Source organism: Dicentrarchus labrax, unplaced genomic scaffold (genome assembly GCF_905237075.1).
Source record: "Dicentrarchus labrax unplaced genomic scaffold, dlabrax2021, whole genome shotgun sequence".
Taxonomy (NCBI): domain Eukaryota; kingdom Metazoa; phylum Chordata; class Actinopteri; family Moronidae; genus Dicentrarchus; species Dicentrarchus labrax.
In genome coordinates, this window is record NW_026136703.1 from 4434474 (window position 1) to 4460150 (window position 25677).

Sequence of the window (25677 nt, forward strand, 5' to 3'; positions counted from 1 at the left end):
TTTTATTAAATGTTTATTTACATGAAATATACAGTTTTGCTTGGAATTCATATACAAACTTTTACAAACATGAATAATTTAATCATAAAAAAAGACAACTAAAAATAACTATACTGGAGTTTTTACACAATGGAGCTACATTAAGAGGAAACCTTGGGACAATGGGTTAAACCAGGCTAACCTGTTCTTAGTTAATAATCTAGAGACATGCTTGAAATTCAGTCCAGAAGAGTACCATGGCTGCATAACAATGCTGTACTAACACATCAAGGAAAACCAGTGAAAATGAGAGCGAGAGAAAAATGTTACATAGCCCAAAGTAGTGGCCCTGTGACAAAATACAAGACAGCAGGAGAGGGGGGGGGTAAAAACACCCAGTGTGAAAGAATTCACATTTTCAGTGAAACAAGTACATTCAACAGATGTTCCATTGTACTGTATATCCTCTGTTCCGCAGTGGATTAAAGGCATTTACACTTAATAGCAGTCATCTTGATGGCAGTGTTAGGAATTAAGATGGTGTGGTCCATATGTTCACAAAAATACAAAAAACTACAATATTGGACCATATTTTCTGTATATTATCTAACTGGCTTGAAGGAGGAGACTGGTTCGAAATTCAGAGTAACCCCGTGTGACACTGCAAACGCTGCCATCTTACTAGTCAAAGTAACACCGTTTCAAGTTTTTGTGTGCAAGGTAACGTGTGCAAAAGGCAGCGGGTGAGCAGGGCAACCAAGAGCCCTTTCAAAAGTGAGACTGTGAAAAGCAAAGGACATTTATATTTTGGTCCCTCAAGTTTACGGATTTGTATTCACATGAACCGAGAAGGAAATACTATACAGTAATTGAGAGCACCTATACTGGTGACTTTATGTCCCACGACAAACATACGTCAAGAGAGCATTGATCTGTTACAAGTTAACCTTGGCTGCCTGTCATAAGCGGTACTTCAGTCAGTCATTCAAGCCAGCGCGAGCCCCCAAAGGCAAACACAAGTAGCAAGGCCATGTCCTGAGCAGAGCTGTGTGTTGGTGACTACCGATGGGCTTTCAGCCAATATTTACATGGCAAATACAATGAAGTGAAAGGGTGCTAAGGAGACAAAAAGTGAATACTGTTACTGTGAAAGTTTTGTTCCCATTATGCACTGCCATGGTCGAGGGCCAAGGAGCCAGAGGTTGACATGCAGTCAGCAGCAAAACACAAGGGTGTGTTCACTAAATCAGCTCGAATGCATTCCGACAGGTGTGTACTGTATGTCACAATGGGGGGGGATCATTTCCAAAACACTTTTTTTCAACAGTAGTCAAAAAAGCTTGGAACAGAAATCTTAGTTTAGAGTCTCTCTCTGGCAGGATATTCAGATTTTGCCATCAATTATGTTTATTTCTAAGTTTACGCTTAGTTGGTTCTAGACACCCAGATGCTGCCTATGCATCACCGGTGACGTATAGTGCGGTCACATTTCTATCGCTTACAGTCAAAATAAACAGCAATCCCAGACACAGCAAGTTATCAAGGACTTTACAAAAAGAAACTAATGAAATATCAAAGAAAAACAGAGGGAGAATTGGCCCTTAACCTCCTTCATATTTCCTTAAAGGACAAATGTTTGGCTCAGCTTTTAAAAAGACAATCTGCACTTAAGTGGACTTTGAACCGTCCTCATTTGGTGGAACTGTGCAATGGGGAAACCGGTGTAGCCAGTGAATAAAAGCTACCATGTCCTTCATTTTAATAAATATTATAAAAAAAACAAAAAACACCAATATGGTGAATATGCAAAGAAGAAACTATGGAAAATCAAATACATCTCCACTTCTAGTTTCTTTTGGGTAGAAAAGTAAGGACTTGTGGTTTGGACATTACAATAAATGTGGCATATAGTTTGACAAACCTTATAAAAAGACATAAATAGAGCAGATGTTAAATACTCGTGGGGTAACGTGTCATGCTCTGTAGTCCATAATCATCAATACATAGGACATATTTGTTCAAGAGTTTAAAATAATCACAACTCTTAAAAATAGTCAAAACCATGTGGATTTTCATTTCTCAGCTAAGAACAAAACATTTGTTTGGAAATTTGATATTTTCTTTGCAGTATATCATTATCAGGCCCCCAGAGGTGCAAAGGGACTTCCAATATTATTCTTTCAAACAATTCATATTAGAATACTTCAATCCCAAAAAGGCGACAACAGAAGATCAAGATTCTGTGTTTTCTTCCTTTGCGTATTCCTCTACAAGTTTCTCGTAGGAGTGGCTGTGCTCTGAACAGTCACTAGTGAACACAGACCCTTCAGATTCAGAACTTTGCTCCTCCTTTGAGTTTGTCTCAATGTTTTCATCACATGTAGTAATGGATAGTTTTGCTTTAGAATCATCATCATCATCATCATCGTCGTCGTCATCGTCATCCTCCTCCTCTAAGTTATTGCTGAGGAAGTTCTCCTCATCTATAAAAGTAATGTTTGCATTTGGGAATGATAGGGAATGGTACTCTTTAGAGTCCCATGTCCTTCGACCACCTGCTCCACAATCTCCCACTCCTCCGTTCTCGAGGTCGACGTCCTTGTCAAGCTGGTTCTCAAACATTTGGTCCTGGTCAAGTTCTAGGTCGCCCTCTACCTGGTCCTCTGTTAGCAGCAAACCATTATCTGAGCCCAGAAGGTAGTTCTTGGACTTTGAGAAAGCAACAGTGACGCGGTCACTGAAACTATAGCGTCTCTTTTGGCGTGGCGAGCGGTCCAGACTGAGGATGGTGTGACCATTAAACATGGGAGCATCATTGCAACTCTTGGAACGATTGATCTCTTTGGCTTTATTAATGGCGTTGGCACTGCTGCCATCTTTCTTGGTGCCGATCTGCTTAATCAAGTCATTGTAGCCTTCCTGCTTCTTGGACAGGAAGCTGAAGATGTTGACGTCATTAGGAGTGGGCGGCAAACGGAGGGCAGCCTTGTGGGACTCCTTGTAGTGTCGGAGCTCATCCAGAGATAGCTTGCGCAGCTTCCGGCGTTTCTTTAGCGCCTTGTGGGCCTCGATCACCATCCGCACTTTCCAGTTGAAGAACAAAGAAAGCCAGGCCAACCCCAGATATATCCACACCTCCACAAAGTAACGGTACAGAGTTGGGTATTCTTTATTTGGTTCCACACCTGCAAGGACAAACAATAGTCAAAGGTCACTAAAATCCAACATTCTGTCCGGGTTTAATTTGAAGAGATGGACTATAACATTCCTGGCATCTGTGTACAATAGGGCTGGGTATCGCCCTTTGATTTACAATATTGATTTTGCTTTGATATGAAAGAGATTCTCAGAGAACTAATGCTGTAAAAGCTTCACACATCCATGGAAAAAGAAATAGACTGAATGACTGATCAGGATTTTATGAATAAAAACTGGATCTCAAATGAAAATCGATTTGAATCGGAAAAACTAATTTTAAAACCCAGCCCCAGTGTACAACGGTATAATTAAACAATTGATTTAAAATCTGTCTTGCAAATGTGATATGTTTAAGGCCATGACGGGGTGCCTTATTTATGCTTGCAACTACAGGTATTCTTGCTTAAGTTAATAAACAAAAAAAAAAAAAAAAAAAGGTATTTCTTTCTCAGCTTACCTGCTACCAAGTCCCCAAAACCAATTGTGGTCAAGGTGACAAATGAGAAGTACAATCCTTCGATATATGTCCAACCCTCTTGGGACATAAATACAAAAGGTGGAAGGACTAAATGGACCAGCACACCCCAGAGGAGGAAGATAGCTGTACAGGTAAACTGAGCCTTTCTCTGGAAAAGAACAAAGAAAAACAAAATTATTGCTTCAGGTGAAGGTTTTGTTTTAACACCACAGAGAGATGCAAGTACTTTTCCCAGAAGTGGGAAAAACAGCTCATATCAACTTACCAGGGAAAATCCTTTCTTGGTCAGATACTGGCCCAGGTGCTTGGCTCTGCCGCCGAAGAACTTTCCTAGCTCACTGATCCAGGTAAGACATAAAGGCACACCAAACAGCCCGTAGAAGATGCAAAATACACGGCCTGCTGACGTTTTAGGAGCAATGTTCCCATATCCTTTAAAAAAGTGAAAACAAAGTGGTTAGAGTTAGGTTGTTTCAACTTTCTACAATTATGTTGGTCTCTTCAGTACGGCTTTACAGGAGGAGAAGGAAATTACAAAATACATTTTACAGTTTTACCCAATTCAAAGTTCACAAAACAACTAAAAAAATTACCCGTTTCCCCATTAGAATGAGATTTTCCCAAAGCACTTACCGATAGTAGTGATAACAGTGGCAGCAAAGATAACAGCGTTTGGCCAGTTCCAGTTGTTGAAGGTCTTGGTGCCAGTTATAGTGACCCCTTGGCCAGCAGCATCAGACACCACCTGAGGACAAAGAGGATTAAAGAGCACAATTGAGTATGAGCCTGAATTCAACTTAATGCAGAAACAAAAGAACTTTGTTGACTGGGTGGCCCCTGTGGACGACTGTTTCATTGATTTCAAGGTCAACCTGACCCACTGACAGCGCCAATAGCCAATCTTTTCTCTGATGGTCTTGTTTGTTTATGTAGGTCATATAGAGACATCAGTATTGAATTGAGACTGTTTCATAACCAGTTAAAAACTCCTATAGCAAGTTTAAATTGAAATAAATTGACTCTAAACAAATGGAGACTATCAATTTGCAGAGTCCCATCTGCCTAAGATAAAGGAAGACAGGAAGTTTGTTGTGTGCAAGCTCCATTTCTTCCACCACATCCTTCCTGTGATATGTTGATGGTATCTCCGGTGGTACTGATGAGCTGAAACACAGCTCAGGCACCCTTGAGAACTGCCGCTAACCGGAGGGCTACAGTTCCAACCACTGCTTACATTGGTATGGAAACAGGAAGGCAAGTGCCGCATCCCTAAACAGCTATTTCATAACGACATGATGATGCATGGATTTAAAATGTAACAAAACAAAACAGCATCAGGTGGTTCTTCAGTGGATGCTCTTGCTCGTTTTTCTTTTTTCAGATCCAAAGTAGCACTGCATATGCACAACACAAGAAAGTCTTCAGGGGGTAAAAAAAATAAAAATAAATGAATAAATAAAAAAATATCTACAGGCAAGGTTTGTTTCTAACCTCCTAGAACACGCAGAACATGCTCTTGTAAGGAAGTTTTAGTGTTGACATCCAAAGGAGACAGAACTCGCTTAATCAATCATCCCCAACCATATGTGTGCTTGAACAGCCACAACAGAAACTGAATTCCCCCTGCTGGGTATTCACAAACACCCGGCCATGTGTGCTGGGACAATGCATTCCTCCCCCCTACCAAAGTTCCTCTTTCTCCAAATGTGCTTGAAGGGGGGAAATGTGCAGGGGTTGGCAAAACTCACATAAGCCCTTAAGTACTGGAAGATGCTTGGCTCTTTAATAATAACAGGTCTGTGACAGTCCTGCTCTGCAATTACCAGCACAAGGGGAGGCCGTTCTTTTGTCTGCTGAAACAACACAGTTCCTCCGCTGGGCTTTAGGGTGACAGCAGTGGTGTGTTTGAACCATGACTAGAAATTAAAGAGGAAAAACCTCACTCGAGTGGACAACGGTCCTGCTTACGCACTTCACATTTGACAGTACCCAGCATCTGCAATTACTGCTTACATTTATATGCATGGGATAACCTTGTTATAGTCCATGTTCAAGCTTAAATCTGATTTGGTTTGAGCTGAATATAGGAACCTTTGATACCCCACAACTGTATAACCCTGCTGACCTGGTGAACCTGTTATACCTGTTAATGCGATGCTAATGTACATCAGTGTTTCCCAACTTTTTTCCCTTAAGGGACCCCTTTATTTATCACTGACCCAACTGCAGACCCCTGGCTAAGTGGCATATTTTATTATATTTTAAATTCAGTGTTTTGATGCCTGGCCATTGTTCTATGCTCTTCAGTTGTTTCGAAACCGTGTTCAGGTTTTGGAAGATCTTAAAAAGTTTAGCCTTGCAACCCCTAGGGACAATGTACTGGGAACCACTAGTATATATACGCACCAGTCTACCTGTAAAAAGAACGTTGGGCTCCATTTACCCTCCAACTGTGTAGAATCAGTTACATCCATCATCATACGTATCATCTGTGCAATGTATTTAACATCAAAATGTTCCTGTAACAACATTTCTTGCTCAAATGGTGAAAACACTAGTGAAACAAGGAGAGACACCCCAGCAGAGTGTGTGTCAAACCAAAAGCAGGTTACTTTGTAAACTTGAAAACATCATGCGTGTTGACTCCTCATTTCTGCCCACAGAAAAAGCCTAAAGGGCATCACGTGTCACTAACAGAAAGTGATAAGGCGTTTACAATAAGTTTTATAAAATGAGAGTAGATCAAAATTTCAAATGACAGACTGCTTTTGGGAAGTCCCCCAAACAATCAATGGATTCATTCCTCTGTTGCGGCCAATATGAAATTTTACCCCACTGGCTAAGACTCAACAATTTGGGGTGTTTGAGGTCTGTTTGCTATGTGGAAACAGTGAAAAAAAAAAAAGGGACAAATGTTATGTTTGTGCGTCATGTCTGTTTGTGTGCGCGTGCGTGCTCGGCTCAGCACCTTATTCTGAGCTAATGAGGGTGATCTCCACATGTTCACAGTCTGTCTGCCAGATAAAAAGTGCTGAAGTTTGAGACATGTAAACCGCTGATTCCCAGGAAGACAATGAGGGCAGAGCGAAAGCTAAATCACGGGGGTGAGTGTCGTGCCCTCAATGTGTGTAACTTAAATAAAGGACAAGGAATATAAGCAGACTTCAGAGGTTAACATGGCTCACTGTTCAAATAGGCTATATTGCCACCATTTAACTGTCTTGTCTTTCACATCCAAAGGCTAGGAAGGACATGAATTTTTTTCCCACTAGCTTGACAAAGCAGTAAGCAGTGAAAAGATGCTCATACATGAATGAGCAGGGTTTGCAATGCACAAGGTCTTTAAAAAGGTTAAAGGGTCAGCCACTGGTCAGCTCATGGTTGCTTCAAGTCGTAAATGACCCTGAGAACAACACACAAGCACCAGGGGGAGAAAGATAAAAGACACTTTGTGTCACGCTGAGCCCAAACCAGCTCAGGGAGAAGTTGTTACACTGGTTTCTCTGCAAGTCTAACCACTGGACAACTGGATACGAGACCAGGACAACCAACATGGATATACCCCAGGATCATTTATGAAGAAAAAATAAATAAAAAATCAAATGGGGAAGAAAACAAACTACCATGACCTCAGCAAACACCATCTGTAGAAGATGCTTCTCCAAAACTGTTTTTCTTGTCAATGTGAAAGTTAGTTCTGGAAAATAAATTGACAAACATAAAATATTACAGCAATGGTAGTAAAGACATTTTGCAGTCATAAATCAGCCAATTATGTTCAGCAAAATGGCATTTTGCCAAGCAGCTCACAGAAAGCATGACAAATGCAATTAAGGGGAGAAAATAGCTGCGTTAAATAAAATGCAACCACAGACAAAAAGACGATGAACCTACCACTGACTCACACTCTGTGTTGGTAGGCTGCATTGGTGAAGCAGTGAAACAGTAAGATATGCTTGCCATTACAAAAGTTGACACCCTTGGGTTGTGGTTGACTCACGGCTGCCCAAAATGTACAGTCGTAAGATACAACCACCTCAATCAGCCACGGCCGCCGGCGCTGAGCAGCCTTTCCAAAACATTTTCAGACTGTGATTAGAGCTGAAACCATTTTTATAATCTATTGTTTCACTCATTTTTCTATTCAGTTTTATTTATATAGCGCAACGTTATCTCAGGGCACTTTTCATATAGAGCAAGTCTAGACTGCAATCTTTGTAATAATGGTCACAAAGGCACTCTCTGGTTTCTGCCTCTGAAATGTGAGGATTTCCTGCTCTTCTCTGTTAATATCATAGTAAACTGTATATCTTTGGGTTTTGGACATATTTGAAGATATCACCTGGACAGAAAAAAACCACGAAACATTTCTGTACATTACTGTTATCACCGGTGTTAATTATTAGAATGACTAGAAAAAAAAAAATACACACAAAAGATGATATGAATGGTTCAAAGTATCACTTTACGCCAGGGCCGCCCTACCTTTTTCCCTTGAAGGTCAAAAACTGAAACTTAATAGTGGGCTGCGGGACAAAAGCAAAGACCTAATATGCAAAATGGTATGGCTGCAACTGACTATTATATTCAACATCAATAAATCTGATTATTTTCTCGATTAATTGATTGTTTGGACCATAAAATGGCAAAAACTGTTGATCAATGATAGTCTTATTTTGCCCAACATCCAAAGATATTCAGTTTACTGTCGTAGAAGACTAAAGAAAGCTGAAGACAGAACTTTTCTTTTTAAAAAAAAAAAAAAAAGGGCTTAGTTGCCGATTTAATAGTTGACAACTAATTGATTAATCAACTAATTGCTGCAAAGAATAATAATTAAGGCTCCTACATATTTTACCTAACAAAAACCAGCAACAACTACTATGACAGAACTGAAAATATTGCCAAACTGCAGGAATAGCAATCTGCCACTGCCACACACTCTGATAACCAAAGAAGAGTTTAAAAAAAAGCACAACGACAAACTCCAACTGTTATCAGAACAGCTGGCGACCCAGCATACGACTGCAGCTCCGTGGTATTTTTCCTCTTACAGCCTTCAAACACAACACAGCAACAGCTGCTTGTGGGAAGGACTGACTGGCCTACAAACAATGACATCACTCCAACTCCTCCGCGTCATTGTGTATTGATTTCTGATATGGAGACGGATTGATTCCAACAGTGCTTCTGGATAACAATGCTGAGATTTCAGTGTGTGTACGTGTCAAAGATCCATCAGTGTGTGTGGAAAATAACTGTGGAAAAGACGCTTTTTGTATGATTTATTGTGACTTCACAAATCAACATTAAGCAGAAACAGATTAAGATGAGGTGCAGACAACGTATGTCCATTTTACAGCCTTTTCTTGATTTGGTAAAGACATGAAGGAGAAAGCTGTAAAATTCCCAGACAGTGAGAGGATTCTTACATCTTTACATGTGTTGAGCAGAGCATATTACACCATGAACAGATCTTTTAAAGCAGGCTGTTAATACTGCATGAGATTGAAAGACTTACTTCATTAACACCACATATGGCATTTTCCTTTATTCACCCTTGTCTTTGAGTTGATTAGCATTTAAGTAAATTACACCAAGTTGAAGCTTGGTTGAGCCTTGTTGCAGTTTAGCCTCCACAACAGTGTACATGCGGCCATCTGGGTCTCAGGTTAAATCTAATTAGGCATACAAGGCAATAAAGACATTTCTGTCCTGCCAACTAATTGCCTAAACCCAAACTCATGACATTAAAATACATTGCTACTGTCCATGACTTCAGTTTACATTCCCCTCCCTCCCCTCGAACTTCAAAAAGGGGAAGAAAGACTTGGCTATGTGCAGCGAGCAGGCCGTAGACAGCACCCTAGGCACATGACAAAGTTAGCTATCCCTGAAAACAGAGTGCTACTTCATCCACTTGTGCTTTTTCCATTCTTACCAGGGGCCATGTGACAGCAGGGTGTTAAGCAGTGTTTGCAAACTTCTTATTTGGCCACACAAACGTTATCTTAACGTCACGTGCCGACAGGACTATCATGCCAAAAAAAATTTTTTTAAAAAGTGTAAATAACCCGATGCTCCACCGCCAAGTCAAGAGGCAACAAGAGCAGAGTTGCAGTGAGGAAGGCAGACATCTATAGTCACAGTTTGATTGATCAGAGGTAACCCTTGACTCTGGGTCAAGATATTCTGGGCTGAGAAGAAAAAGGCAAAACCTAAAAAAAAAAAAAAATGCTGCATTTGTCCTTCAGCAGAAAACTAGAACACATAGCTGCTGAGCTTGCTTTACAGAATGATGTGAATATTTTCCTACCACTGACGCATAGTACTGTATGTACCACAAAAGCGAGGTGTTTCTACAATTCATGCCTTCAGAATGATATGAAAATTAGTTTCATATTTTATAATATAGATAAACTGAAATAGGAAAATGCTCATATTTTAATTTCTTAATGCTAAAATGTCACAAAATGGTGAAAAATGTTGATAACCGTTTACCAAAGCCCAAGAGAACATCCTCAAATGTCTTGTTTTGTTCACAAACCCACAGATGTTCAGTTTACTGTCATTGGGGGAATAAAGAAACACCCAAAGATATTCACATCTGAGAAGCTGAAATCAGAGAATTTGGACAGTCTTCCTATAAAAATGGCCTCAAAAGTTATCAAAATAGTTGGTTATTAACTAAATCGATGAATCAACTAATCGTTGCGGCTTTAAAATGAATGTTGCTTCACATTAGAGCTTGCAACAATTAAAGAAAATGACTGCAACAATTTTGATGATTAAGGCTTTTTTTTTTTTTTTTTTTTTTAAAAACACTCACTGGTTCCAGCATGTCAGAGAGAGGATTTGCTGTCATTTGTCATATGAAAGAATCAATTGAATATCTTTGGGTTTAGGCTGTTTGGTCGGACAAAAACAAACAAACTGCAGGCATCACTGTGGGCACTTGGCATTAGCTCAACACTTAGAAGGAACGGTGAAAACAGAGGCTACTTTTAGAATGGATCTACATACATGGATAGTGTGCGCTGTGCTGTAAACGCGTTCTCCTGCTGCCTTTGTCCACAGTGCTTCTGGGCAACACGCTGCTGAGACTTCCTGCTAGGAGAAGGACGCTCTCAGTGTTAAACTGTCAGAGATAGTGTGCAGCCACTCTCCCTCACTCAACTTTTATAACAGCTTCTCAAGAGCCAACGCTGATGGACCATAAAATCCAATCTGTAAACTGTGACCACTTCAAGGGTCCTATAGTTAATAGTAAACTCCTTGTTAATAAAACAGAGAAGACTAACTTTTACAAGAGTGTCGCCTTCACTTGTTAAGCCTGCTTATATATTTTAATTGTTTACAAGCTGAGCAAAGTTTCCACAATGGAAACCTAATAGAATATCTGATTCTAACGCAAATAAAAGTGGATAAAGGCAGCTCAAGGGTGATACACTGCATGTTTATGTTTAACTCCAAAGCCTTTGCAGCAGGTGTCTTGGCAAACACCAACAGAGCAAAAACTGCAGAAGGGTGATAACAGGACAGAAAGCAGAGTGAGTAACTGGGGAAAGGGTTAAGGAGACAAACATGTGGGTTTAGATGATCTTTTGCCTTGGAACCCCCACAGATGGCATTATGTGGTCTTTGTTCCTCGGGGAGCACACGGGAGCAGGAAATGTTTCAGTTTCAGTTGAGCCAGTTCTTTCAGCTGCAGCGGAATATTGCAGACTGCGTTCAGAAGCAGATCTGGCTTTTGCAGGGATTTGGCCGATGCAGAGATGTCACGAATGGGGGGAGGTTCATGGGCATATCCCTTTCAGCCCCCCCCCACCCCAAAACACCGAAAGGAAAAGCAGAGAGAAGCAGAAGGGGGGGGGGTAATAAATCTCCCTAATACTGATGTGGGCCCAAAAAGGGGGACAGGTTGAGACATGTTTCTGGTCATACATGCAAGTGCAAAAAGCAAAAAACAAAGAAACAGCATTGCAATAATTCCTGATATCCTAGCCCTGACAGAAACACACCACTGTCTGCGTTATCAGAGCAGGCTTCGTCACACAGGATACTCTGCATACCACTGCAAACACACAAGTCAACTCTTCTTTTCCTGCACTCCTCCTTCTGTGAGGGGCCTTCCCCTGACACATAAAAATCATACCTTCTTCAGACGAATGGAACGAATCACGCTCACAGAGCCTCCACAATTCAAGTAAGCGAACAAACAACGTGTAATGGGGCAAACACCCGTGAAATCACAGGCGTATTGACTGCGTGTTCATTCAGCGCTGATGGTAAAACCACAGAGGTCAATGGCACCAGCTTTACTGCTGGTTAAGGAAGTGCCATCTTGACAAGAAATTGGCAATGGAACACCATGTACCACAGCTTTTAAGGGCTGAGGTTAGATATTGGCCCTCCACACCCAGTGTCATAATCACAGCTCCAGACAGAGTCTGTCAGTTTTACAACAGAAAATTAACTCAACTAATAAAATAATTAGCATCATTAAGCACGTACAAAAACCCCACAGAAGATAATAGCAGCAGTGTAGGCCTTCCAGCTCATAAACTGAGCATGTGTGTTGACCAGTGACAGATGGATTAATCGGGCAGCCGATTAATCGGAACAATTATTTGCCATTTTGAGATAATGGACATCCGTCGATGTCTGCACTCACAAGGCAGATAAACAAAAAAATGTCTTCAGATACATCTACAGGCAGCCCTGTCAGTGTGCCTGCTGTGGAAAGACGCTCCCCCTTTATGGGAAGCGGGGGAAAGTTGGTTTTGAGCCCTGTACTATAACTCTCATGGTGTAAACAAATGCATGCATTACCTACAGAAAAAAATATAGTTATACATAACTTTACTTTGTTTTGATATGGGCATCCATTAATCCACAGCCCTGCTCTCTATATACTGGCACTGACCATTAAAAAAGCCCATATCGGTCGAGCACTAGTGTTGACCCAGAAAGCTGAACTCTTCCTCAGGAGTTGTGTTAGTGTTTGGAAGCTTACATACCAGCTGAGGCTCATTAAGTGTCACAGCAAACCGCAGCAGTACAATATTTAAACAGGTGATGCACTCTGAAATCATCTCCATGTGCACTCAAATAAGTGCTTTACAGCAGGATGCCTATCACAAATTCAACAGGGAAAACCTTGAGTTTAAGAATGTGTCCATACCTCTAATATTCTGTCCAAATCATCTGTCGTCAGACAGGGATAGTCCTCAAGTATTTTATTCTTCTGCTTCTCATACTGCTTTGCGGCCAGCTTCCAATTGGGCTCCTCCAGGACTTGAAAAATTGCTGCCCCAATGGACAGGTAAAAAATAATGGCAGAAGTCAACAAGGGGCCTTTATCTACCATACTTATGTACAACGACTCAACTTGGAGAGCGCGGGACGGGGGGAGAAAGAGAGAAAGGAGGGGGTAGATAACAACAATACCCGAAGTTATACGGGACTCATTCTTAGCAAGTCTTTGGGCTTACAAAACGTTCCTTCGTCCGCGCGAGGGCTCTGAAAAAGGAGTGAAACGTGCGGCTGCAGACAGCATTGGGCTCGCGACACAAGAGGGTAAAAGTAATCATAAAGCGGACCGGAGCGCGCGTGAGACCACAGCCGCAGTAGTATATTGTCTCCACGTGCGCAGCCAGAGCAACAGTGGCTGCTAAAGTACCGAGAGCAGGGGAGTGGAGAGGACAGGACCCGCCCAGAAACACGCTGCGAGGTGGGGCACCCACTCTGCAGTTGTTCGTTTCACTTTTTTTTTTTTTTTACTACAGGTGTACAGCTGCTCAGACACTGCGGAATCCAACAGTTTAAAACGTGTCCAAAAAAAACCCACAACATTTCAACCACTTCTTGTATAACTTTTGCCTGTGACAAATGTAATATACTGTATTTTACTAAATAAATGTATTCTCTAATTATTATTACCTATGTACTATGTTTTAAAATAGTACTTTCATCAGAATAAGAGCCCAGTAGTGTAAGACTACTTAGCTTCAATAAAATGACTTAAAGGTCCAGTGTGTAACATTTAGGATGAGCTATTGGCAGAAATGGAATATCTTTTTATCCACAGACACTGTGGGTCGCCTTCCATGGACTCCTCCGCCATGTTTCTACAGTAGCCCAGAATGGACAGACCAAGCACTGGCTGTAGATAGGGCCTTTTGTGTTTTTCACAAGTTTCTCCCACACACTTCACAGCCCAATCTCATTCCCAGGTCGTCACATACTGATGCCAGTGTTCAGTTACTTGCAATCTGCAACCACCACTAGATGTCATTAAATCATCCACACTGGTCCTTTAATTCAAGAAAAGTCATAAATCAAAATGAGATTTGCATTTCCGACAAGAGAAGTAAAGACATTTCAAGACAAAATCATATAAAATTAACCATAAATCCATCATTTTTTTTCTTCTTATCTTTAACACTGTTACTCTATTCGGTGACATTTTCTTGTTTCTTTCTCATTAGTGGGTTTATAGTGCCCCTATTTTATATGATATTCTATTCTAATTCAAAATGTCTACATATTTTGAGATTTTGTCCATTACCTTTTGACATTTGCCCCAGCATTAAGACCAGCCACAGTAACTTCAGCAGATGATACCAGGTGTGGTTTAATGCATAATGGTTCCAACCTCAAATCTCCAGCCACATTGGCCTTTTTTTCTTGATTTCGTTATCAACTGGAAAGACTTGGAGGGGAAAAAATGGGCAAACATTGACTTAAGCAGTGCCAGTGTATCTGCATCTCCCTGCAAAACATTTTCGTATGAGTTAATTCACCTGCAGTCATGGTGTGAGTCACTGTGAGATTTTATAATGCTCAAGATTGTAAATTTGATCAGATAACATCAAACAGAGTAAAACAATGTTGTATATCAGTGAAATTCACCTCAACCCTAAGAACCCGTTTGACATGTCGAGAACCAGGTGTGGCCTAAAGGGCGTTGGATGAGATAGTGTTCATCAGTATGCAGCCAGTCTTGCAAATTAATGAGCACGGTTACAAGAGAGTGATTAGTTGCAGGGTATGCACATGCAAAGGCAACCCGGGTTGCAGAACTCAACTGCTCAAATGTTTGCTCAAGTGATGCGTTCTGTTGCTGCGAGGAGCAAAGATCAGACAAAGGAACAAATATATTGATTAGTGTTTAGCCACAGATCCTCAGACTGAGATACTCAACAATCAAAGTACAGAGTTGGAGGCTGCATGTCATTTGCATTAGTTTGCAGTAGAGGGTGTGTGGGGAAAGAAAGGAAAATCCCATTGTTTTAAACTTAACAGTTAAATAACAGTGCAAGTTGGTGACTGTGAGAATTCTTGACATGCAAGACAGTAAGACATTGCATCATGATCACTGGTGTACTACTTGCCCAAGGCCGTTTTTCTCAGTGTGCGTGTATGTGTATTTTGTCTTCTGCACCAGCAAGCACAAGTTAAGTATAAACTCAAGCAGCTCCTTTTTAGACAAATTGCACTCCCACATATCTCTGTAGCGCTCCGCTTCCTCCAGTTAAAAGTGAAAATTATTTTAAGCTTTTACAGTATGTCAAGAGAGCTAACATAATTATGGCTTTTCCTTTACACAATGGCATCAGATCAAAGGCAAATCACTGCACTGCTAATGTTCAAAATGTATGTGCAACTGTATAAAAGCTAGAATTATGTTCTTAGGAGCCACAAATGAAACTAAAGTGACTGTGGAGTTACAGCTCTGTGCACGCTGTGGTAGTGCAAGGGTTAACATGTTCTTCTCAAAAACTGATGGAAGATGTTAAAACAATCTGTTGAGGAGATTTCGTTATATATCCCACAGCAAGAAAACACCTTCATCATGTCAATGAACACCTTTGACGTTTTATTTTTTTTGGGAGTCAGGGGTAGCCTACATTAACATGCCAGCACAGTTTAACTAATTATACACAAGATCTTCCTTCATTAAAATATTTACATTAGACTCAAAACAGTAATTTAGTGTGTTCAAGACAAGAGCCTGCTTTCATGTCTGCAGCCAGTGCCGGCTCTCCGGACTGCACTGTCACCTCCTGAACATTTGGTAAGTAAAGGTCAATAATGTTATCAGTCATAATCTAGTATGATGCACAGGTTCATCACAAAGACACACACCAAAGACACACTTTAGAAGCATAAAGAAGATACCTTAGTCAGTCAGATATTTACACTAGTTTTGCAGGTTTTGAGAGCTTGAATTTGTCTATTTATTTGTCCCACTTTTCATTTCAACCTTCACCTCAGATGATCGGCATTTATTAAACTTGTGAAAACATGCATACATGAAATGAGAGTGTAGAGAGGACAGAACAGTTTCACAGGGTCAGGGTTAGAAAACGGTTATTTTTTATAGCAAAGGGTCTTCTTTTTGCTAAACTAAAGCTCCAGCTATATCTTATCATCTCACTCTTGAGAAAGGAGAAAATCAGCATATTTCCCAAAATATCAAATTATTCCTTTAAATATTAAAATATGACACCAATAGAGTGCTGCAGGAATGAGTCCCAAAACCCAGAACTGAGTTAGTTTTTACACTTGGTCTCCGTCTCAAAGTCAGTGGTTTTTTGAGTGGGTTTTTGGTTAGATACCTGAAACAAGGTATGGTAAATGGTAATGGACCTGTACTTGTATAGCACCTTTCTAGTCTTCCGACCACTCAAAGCGCTTTTACACTACATGCCCATCGAACAGAAACGAATGAATTCATACACATACATATGCACAGCATCGGGAGCAATTCAGGGTTCAGTATCTTGCTCGTGGCTCTTTATACTACTTCTATTGTGTTGTACTGTCAGTAGTTTGTAGAGTATTGCTATGTGAACATGTGTAGATGAATATATACTGTTTATAGGTACATTCAGAAGTGGCAAAAATAAGAAGTACTGATTCTTTACTTCTTTACTGAAGTAAAAGTGAAAGGATACAGGCTCTGAAATGTACTCAAAGTATAACAGTCTTTTGGTTTCTCTGAAGGACATTTCTGCCAACTGTTTCTGTGCAAAGGTAACTGAAACTTCAAACAGAGTCTCCTTTTCTTGTCCATTTCATCACGTAATGTCTTTCATGCGTGATTTGCACCTGTTTTGATGTTGGGAAGGCGTGAGGCAAAATCTTAAAAAAAATCAATAATTCCCCGCAAATTTATTAGAACTTAAGTAGTGAGCCTGTTTTGAAAATGTAAGGAGTAGAAAGTGCAGCTATTTGTGAAAAAATGTAGGGAGTTAAAGTAAAACGTTAAAAAAATAAAAATTCAAGTAGACTGCAGATAGATACCTGACAAACGACTTATGTACAGTGACAAAGTATTTATCTATTATCTATATGTTTAAATGTTTTTAATGTAGACTCTTGGAACATTAGCCAGTGTGCTAAAAGACATCCAAAAACACAAAACAGATCAAATCGAAGGAACCAGGGTGGCCTACAAAAATATGTCACCCCTGCAGCACTCTATATGTAACTCTTACAGAGTTAAGCAAAAGCCTGCGCTTTGTAAATGAGCTGACTCAGCTGTGTGCAGGTCTCAGAAGCAGTGGTAGGCAGATCTGCCAGTGTCTTTGTTGTAGAGACAGACATCAGAGATGAACAGTGAGACAGCTCAGCATGTTAAACAAGGTCATGACATACCCAAATCCTTACATAACACTCACTCCACCTTTGTAGTATCAACACCCAATGGAAAAGTTGACCTTTATAGGGTATGTAAATATTCTGTAACTTTACAATATAATTATTTTGTCTGATATGAAATTATTTATTATGCTTTTCAAACAGTAAATCAGAAACAACAAAAACATTCCATCAGCAGTAACATGATCTTACGGAGTTTTTCCATGTGAACCAGATGTGCATCACTTAACCATCTTAAGGAGTACAAGCTTCATGTTTTCACATGCTGCTAAAAAAGTGAGGAGAAAGACCGCAGCCTACTGATTGTGACGTCAAGATTGTTTGCCCATAAATCTAAAAAGATGCATCTTCTCTAAACGTCGGCCCATTGGTCCCTCTGGGCTGTCAGTATATGCAAACATCCGCAGATGTTCAGAGATACTACACACTGTACTGTAGAGCTAGTGAAGACCATCATGGTGGTCTGGTGAAAAGCCCTTTGGGATACAAGGGGACTTCCGAAGTCTCAAGCAGGCCAGATAAGACAACCGGAAGAGCCATATCAAATATCACAGTGTCCACTGTGGATGCATTAACACGTTTAATTGTGACCAAACGTCTCAAAAGTGCACTGAGATTACAGAAATCCCATAGCCTCTGCTGCACGAGTATTACTGTCACTCTCTTCAATGGTTATCAGTCCTGGCACCATTATTTATCACTTTTTTTATTATATGTTTTTCTGTTGAAGCACAAAGGTGTGATCTGTTTATAATCATATAATCAGGATGCACAAACACATAAAGTGAGTCATTAATTACTATGGATGGGACTGGACAGTTTAATGTATATCATAAGGTTTGAATGTAGTTTCCAACTGAATGATTAAATATAGGTTAAAGTGTAGAAAGGAGTTTGAATAATTGGAAAATGGAGTAAGAATGCAAAATATAGTGTAATCTCAGAGGTGCATTGCTTTATGGCTTTGAGTGAACTGCTGCATTTAATTTGTATCAGCTGAAGGTGTATTCCAGTTGTAAAATTGAGAAATAGTCTAACTAATGGGACTAAAAAATTGAATATAGCTCATATGGTTTTATATAGTTTCCAACTGGATGATTGATTGAAGCTGACAACGTGTAGAAAGGAGTTAGAATACTTGGAAAAGTGGCAAAGGGACTAAGAATCTAAAATATACTGTAATCTCTGAGATGTATTCCATAGCATTACTAATGGCTGTGAGGGTACATGAAGTGCTTGATTTAATTTGGATAGGATAAAGGAGTATTCTAGTTGGACAGTTTGAAGTGAGAAAGAATCCAATTACTATGAATGGAACCGAACACTTGAATAATAGTCATAATGTAATCAAGATCTTGAATATTAGAAGATTTGAATTGAGGTTAAAGCTTGAAGAAAACTTGACAATGTCTGTCTGTCTGTCTGTCTGTCTGTCTGTCAAACTGTGTTAATAAGCTTATCTCAATCAGCTGTGAACTCCCAACTCCAATTAGGGGTTGCCATGGTGATGGTACCTGCTGTGTGTCTCCTGGGTCAGAGGCTTCATTTTATAGAGATTTTAGCTGAGACGCACCTCTCATGATTATGCTTCTAGCGGCCAGACAGTGACTCCTATCACCAAAATGGGGATATTTTCAGCAAGACGAGAGCCTGCTGACCACATTTGGTGAGATTTGTATGTGTAGAGTCAGAAATGTGACCACACTAGCTGTTTGGAGAAGTGACTTTTTAGACAATTTCAAATCTTCACCCACTCTATCGCTAAACATTCCGTGCAATACGCACTAATGGAAAAATCTCAGAAGGGCTGAAATTTGCACTAATTTTGAACTGCGATTGTGTCAAAAGTATGAAATATATATATGAATAATATATGAAAAAGCTGAATTAATGTGGAAAAGTCCTATTTATCATGAATGTTTTAAAGTTTGAATGGAGCCTCTATGTGAATGTATGAATGCGTGGGAAGAGGTTAAAGATGATTGGATTTGAAGGGTTTTTTCTAATTGACTTCCATTGTAATTTTCTTTCAAACAAAGTTGAATATTTTGAAAAGGTTAATGGGATTTGAAATTTGAATGATAGCTAAAATGTCTGAAACGTGGAATATTTGAGAAATTAAATGGAGTTTCAAGCTGAAAATTCATGAAACCATGGAATGAATGGGGAAAAATTGCCGGAAAACGTGAAATATTTTGGAAATTAATGTTCTAATTGAGCTGAATGTTTTGACGTTTGAATGAAGTTTCTACGTTGAAAAATATGGAGGGAGTTAGGTGCCAAAAAAATGTCTGTATGTTTGGGAATGCCGAGTCAGCATGACTGACCTCATACAAAAATTGGAAAAACCTGCTTTGGGTGTATTCTGTTTGTTAACACAGTTGAGTGTCTTCTCTGAATGGAGAAAATGAAAGTGAACACACAATTCCTGGTAAAAGGTGGACGTTTGAGCTGGCATACAGTATGGCAGTTACTCAATAGTCCATAAAGTTAATGTCCACATAAACAAGAATCTCTTTTCACAATTCTGGGAAGAGGCCACGGTGATGTCTAGGCAGTAAAATCACAAGTAAAACCAGTCAGGGACGATTATAGAGAAATATTCAAGGGGTGGCCAGAGTATGGCATGGAGACTTTAATGGGTGGCAGGAATATATTACCAATATATCAATATTTGCTTGGAAAAACTCCCAGATGAAGATATTAATTATTAATGAAGATATTAAGTGTGTGTGGAACATTAGTAAAACACTGAACAGAACAGACATTTTTTTTTCATTACACTTATGTCACTTTTAGTCTATGGCTACGGTCACACTGCAAGCCTTAGCACTTAATTCTGATTCATTGCTCAAATCAGATTTTTTTTGTTTTTGTTTGGCTGTAACATGCACATTATTTTTTGATTGTGGCCCATGACAGATTTGAGTGTGAACAGGTCACGGTCCTGAAGTGACCAATATGACAATGGCCGATCTAGAGTGATGTAAAAGTCACATGCATTCTGATATGACTGTTCACACTGAGGACACATTGCAAAAATCAGATCTGTATCTGATTTGGACCACATGTGAGTCCATGTAATTTGTGCCGTTCACACATCATGAAAGAATAATCACAAAAAATAAAGAAAAAATCTGACTTGGGTTACTTTGGCCTGCAGTCTTTACATGGCCTACATCTGACACCTAACTGGGGTGGCAGACCTGCCCCTGAAACCAGTGGGGAAATACAGAGTGCTGTGTTTTCATTTCACCTTAAAAACTGATCTTTCGTTAGATTACATATAAAAGCTGATAAAGGTGGTTGGGTAAATGGGGAAACTCTTGTTGTTTGTATATCTGCAGCATTTCTGGGGCAGCGAGATGTCAAGTCTTGTTTAACAGCCTATTACTCAATCAGGTTACTCACGTTCACCACAAGCTAAAGTATCCTCAGGCAGGACAGCTGAGCTTGATCTGTTCAATAGCTTGGTCTGACCTCTGACCTTACAGGTAGCAAAAAGAGCCACAAACTCATTATTATTATTATTATTATTATTATTATGACAATGGATTAATGTAAAATTCACAAAAAAAGGAACAGAAGCTTGTTGATAATACCCAGTATAACCATTGAGTTTTCTCTCAATCACTGACATGTCATAGTGTTTATAGTATGTTCTTCCTGTTTGTTAAGTAATATTGTATGCAATGTCTTTGTAAAGGACTATTTTTAGTGTGCGTAGGTGTGTGCCGTGATATGACCATGTGAAACGACTGAAGAACCGCTTCCTAGTGCCATTGTTTTATGTTTGTGTTGCGTTTTTTTCCGAGCTTCGCAGTGGGAAGGAAACCTGCACAATCAGCCAGCTAATTTGCTTCTGGTCGGTACTATGTGTTTCTCTGAGCGGGCATTTTTACAGTATGTGTTCCCAAACACACACAAAAAAATTGGAGTGACCTCCCTTTCCCAGAGACAATTAATTCATTTTAGCAGCTGAAGCCTCCATTTTGGCTGAATATTGAACATCCCACAATAACTTGTTATGCATTCCTCTTTTTTAAAGTCCAGGTAAAATGAAAAATGTACTTTATGATTGCATCCTTAATTATATTGTACCCATGTTATATTGTACCGCCATTTAACAATGGAGGCCAAAAAATTTACAAAAACTCAATTTATTTGTTTTTTTAAAATTAAAATCCAATCATTTGTCTTCCTGAAAACAAAATGTGATGCGTGCTTACGTAAACAATTTCAACCAATAATCAACAGCCAGACAGACAGAGGACAGTTTGACGACAGCAGTACAGAGGTAATTTACAGAGTTTCCAGATGGACTTGTTGCTAAAAGAAGCTAATTATCACCAACAGTAATGATAGATGGGGCACACAGCGCCACTGGCTAGTGCAACAAGTCCCTCCCTAGCTGCCTGTTTTTACACTAAAGTACCTCATTCATTATTATTATTGTTAATTGTTATGTGCTTTTGTTATTATTGCCATTGTCATCGTAATTCAACACTGATGTAGGATACGGAGCTTAAAGGCCAGGGGAGTTATTATTGGAACTGTTCATTAGTCTTAAAATGACAATAAAGAAGGTAAAATGTAATGTAAATGTAAAATAAATAAATAATAGTCTTAATAAGTACTTTTCGTGGTCCATGTTCTCTGTCAATAATAGATTTTCAAAAAAGTTGTCATAGATTGTTGAGGTTTATCTGACCCCACGCTGGTGTCATATTTATGGCTCATAAATCATAATGAATGGTATTAACAGTCTCTGTACAATGTGTCTCTCTTTAAAGAACATTATGCACTAATTTTTAGGGTATTGAAACAGCCTTTAACTGTGTTTATAGCATTTATTATTTAAACTTTATTGATTCTTCCTTTTTAAATGTTTTTTCATATTTGACAGCACAAAACCAACAATTACTGCCAAATGGAAACCTGTGTTACCAGCTCAATAGGCAAACTTTAGATCATTCTAGAGGGCAGATTAACATGCAGAAAGTAGACGGGGTAGTCAGGGCAAGGTGCTGCACTGACTGGTGCTGTTGGGGATTTGATGAGTTGTTGCACTGTGGAGCTCTGAACCGCAGAACCTGTTCGTTCACTGTGCCAATCCTGATTCCCGTGAAAGAATAGTGAAACTGTTTTAATAATGGGCATTGTTACTGATTTTTAACCTGCATAACAAGCAAACTCTCTGTCAGCTTTTTGTCTCTCGGCTCTGCTTTTGTGGAACCACGCAACATAATCCCTCCGCCTTCCATGTGGGGCTTTTCCCATGACAATGAGGACAATTCAGGTTCAATTTCAAGAAAATATCAATTGGAAGGTCCCACATAACGTAACCAATGTATTATACAACTGTAATACAGAAATTATAATTATAGTGACATGTGGTGAGACAGTCTTTTATTTTAGTGCCCTTTTATGGAGGGAAGTAATGAATGAATGAGACATTCATTGAATTCATTCTACTGAGAAATGTGGACTCACAGGGTGCTGCTAATTAAGTTTAACATTGGCCTTTCTTTTGTAAACCTGCTTTCTAGTATCACACTGTAAACAATAGCAGAATCAGCATCAAAGTAGTAGGTGGCAGCATGAGAGAGGAGGCAGGGGCTTGAGGACTATAGATATTCATGATCTCCTAGTCTAGCATGAATAAAGGCTGTTTAACAATCTTAAAGGAGCACTTCACCCATTTTACACATGAGGTACTAATAAGTCTGGGGGGAGGCTTTTGTAAAGTTTTGTAAAGTAAGTAATAATGTCATCAGGCTGCGAAAAACCTCTAAAATACCTGCCGGAGACATGAGATGTCTGGAGTTTGTTAATCACGTGCGCCACAGTCTGCTGTCCAACTTTAAAAAACGAACCCAAAATCAGTGGTTCATGTTTTCTTCGTGAAATGCATTATGTCACAAACACTGCTGTGTCACATTTTAACATATGATGTATCCATTGACGACATGAAACACAACAAACAGTAGAATTGTGACTGAAAAGGTGTTGGACTGATGCTGTCAAATAAACTGCTTCACCAAACAATGTACTTCATATTTTTATTCCAAAAATGAAAAACACACCTTCTGACTCTCACTGCAGATTTGTGGTGCTGCGTGTTGGAGAGTTATTGTTTTGTAGTTCTCATTAGTTTTAAGTTTTTATTTCGTTGTAAATTTAAGTTTTGGATTCAGTTTAGTTTCAGGTAGTTTCCAGAAAGGGCGTGCTTGTTTCAGTTTTTATTGTTTAGTTTAAGTTGACTTTTTATTAGTTTCTGTATTACAGACACATTTGGACATCCCAGGCTCAATTACCTCCTCATCTTTGTTATGTTGACAAGTTTGACCAAATCCCCAAAGACTGAACTAACTAACTAACTAACTAACTAATTATCTATGATTGTAGTTTTTGCGTCTATCAAATATCATGCCATTGACTCTACTATTTTTGGGAGTTTTCGGCGGCACTGTATAGGATCTGGACACTTGGAAAAAAAATGGTTGAAAGTAAATAAGTGATTTTGGATTTGGTCCGTGTGATTTGTAGATTCATTTGAACCACAAATTTTTGGATCAAAGGCTTATGAAGTCAAATACAAAAGAGAGTTTGGATAGTGTGGAAATGAACGTTACAATGGCAAGGATGAGGTCCAACTGAGATTGTTCCCATGGCTCCAAATTCACACCCTCACAGTATATACTTCAATTCTGGTCAGTTGAAGGACAAGTGGTTTGCTTGCACAACACAACAGAACACAAAAGGTCAGTGTATCGTCAGTGTGTAAAGTACTGATAGATTTACTGGAATACCAGGCGGTGCCATTGCAATGGAAAAATCATGTCATTTCACAAATGTTTTCTCTGGGAAAATTGGATAAGGATAAGATCTTGCTTTTCAAACATCAATATTGACCCATTTAAGAAGGTTTTTGATTATTACAAGGTCTGCTGCGACAAGTCTCATCAAGTTCCTTTTCGCTAGTTACACTCTTAAATTGGGTTAATGGGTTTGTGCCCAAAGTTTAGAGTGTTCCCCTCCAAGCGGCTGGCTGGGAAGGCAGCTGAGTAAACGCAACTCTCTTCTCGTGCACGGGCTTGCCCGTGCTGCAGAGCCCCTGGCGTAAGCCGGAGAGGAAGTGCTGTGGGATGAGCAAAGGCATGCCATTGGCCGGTGGTAACTTCACAGTGCCGTGACTTCCCCAGGACAACTGTTCCTGAAACAAAGATTAGTGTCTGTACAAGAGGCGTGGATGTCCCGGAACTAGCTCGCAGAAATCAAAACACAATTCATGTCATATCGGAGTTCAAAGTTTACTTCCATTATCAGGGAACTTTATCACTAGGTTACATCAGGTATATCATTTAATGGCCAGATTACATTTCTAATTACTAGGAATAAACATAACCCTGTCAACAGTGCCCCGTCTCCAATCTTAACTGACATTCTTCTACAGATCAAGTTAAATGTCCGACCTCTTCAAAACATCACTGTTTAATGCTAAAGACACATTTTACATACATTAAGACGGCTTGGGAGACAGAAAGCTGACACAAAGCTTTCATTCAACAGTGGCCATAACCATAAGTTATAAACACAGCAAGTGTTTTATTACAGCCTCATATGACAACAGTTACAAGTTTACAAGCTGCAGAACAGTTACTGTAATTCAGTATATAGATATATCTTTACAAATCTTTGCCCTTTACTCTGCAGCAGACATGAAAATGCAAGCCAGAGGAACACACCCCGTTATATACTGTCTTATATCTTATTAGCATTTCAGTTATAGAAGTCTTCACCTTTTGACAGACTGGTTCCTGGGGGGAAAAAAAGCTATGTTATGTCACGACATATCTAGGGCATGAATGTGGTTGTGGGACATGAGTTCTGAAGGGGTGAGAAGACATCTTTTGAATCTTTTTTTTTGAAGTAACAGTATTGTAACTCAAACGGACAAACTCTTCTGTAAACTATTAGCTGCTATCTTGTTGACTGCGTTGCTTTAACATTTACCAGCAGGTCCAATAAAACAGTTTGCAAGTGTCATAACAATAAACTCACTAATAAAAACCTTTCAAATCAATCATATGGCTTTTGATTGTTCCTGGTAACCAGGGGGAGGAGGGGGCTCTAATTTTCCTCAGGGTTTATAACATTGTTTGACAGTAAAGAATTGTCAGCTGCTGTGGAGTGACTTTACTACGAGACACCTGTGCATAGAGTTCAAGCTATCACAAGGTCAAGTTTTCCTTGTCTTGTTTCGCCCTTCAGATGTATTCTCACGTAGGAATCGCAGTGGAGCAGTCAGCCTGTGCTGCAACATGTGTTTTGCACTCAACTTGCAATTACAG

At 39.6% G+C, this 25677-nt stretch overlaps 1 protein-coding gene across 1 annotated transcript; it reads right to left on the reverse strand.

Annotated features, from left to right (window-relative positions):
- On the reverse strand, nucleotides 1–13311 carry kcnk5a (potassium channel, subfamily K, member 5a). Its single transcript, XM_051395498.1, has 5 exons — nucleotides 12840–13311; nucleotides 4289–4400; nucleotides 3921–4087; nucleotides 3635–3803; nucleotides 1–3164 (listed from the first exon to the last, which is right to left on the reverse strand). The coding sequence occupies exons 1-5, from the start codon at nucleotides 13023–13025 to the stop codon at nucleotides 2212–2214; spliced, it is 1587 nt and encodes a 528-aa protein (XP_051251458.1). The 5' UTR covers nucleotides 13026–13311; the 3' UTR covers nucleotides 1–2211.
- Between the last annotated feature and the right edge of the window lie 12366 nt (nucleotides 13312–25677).

What these genes read in the sequence shown, in the direction of transcription:
- kcnk5a (XM_051395498.1), bottom strand. Translation starts at nt 13,025, where the DNA reads ATGGTAGATAAAGGCCCCTTGTTGACTTCTGCCATTATTTTTTACCTG. An exon ending in CACTGTTATCACTACTATCG is followed by an intron (nt 4,088 to 4,288) that starts GTAAGTGCTTTG and finishes ACTTTTTTAAAG; the next exon opens with GATATGGGAACATTGCTCCT. An exon ending in TTTTGGGGACTTGGTAGCAG is followed by an intron (nt 3,165 to 3,634) that starts GTAAGCTGAGAA and finishes TTGTCCTTGCAG; the next exon opens with GTGTGGAACCAAATAAAGAA.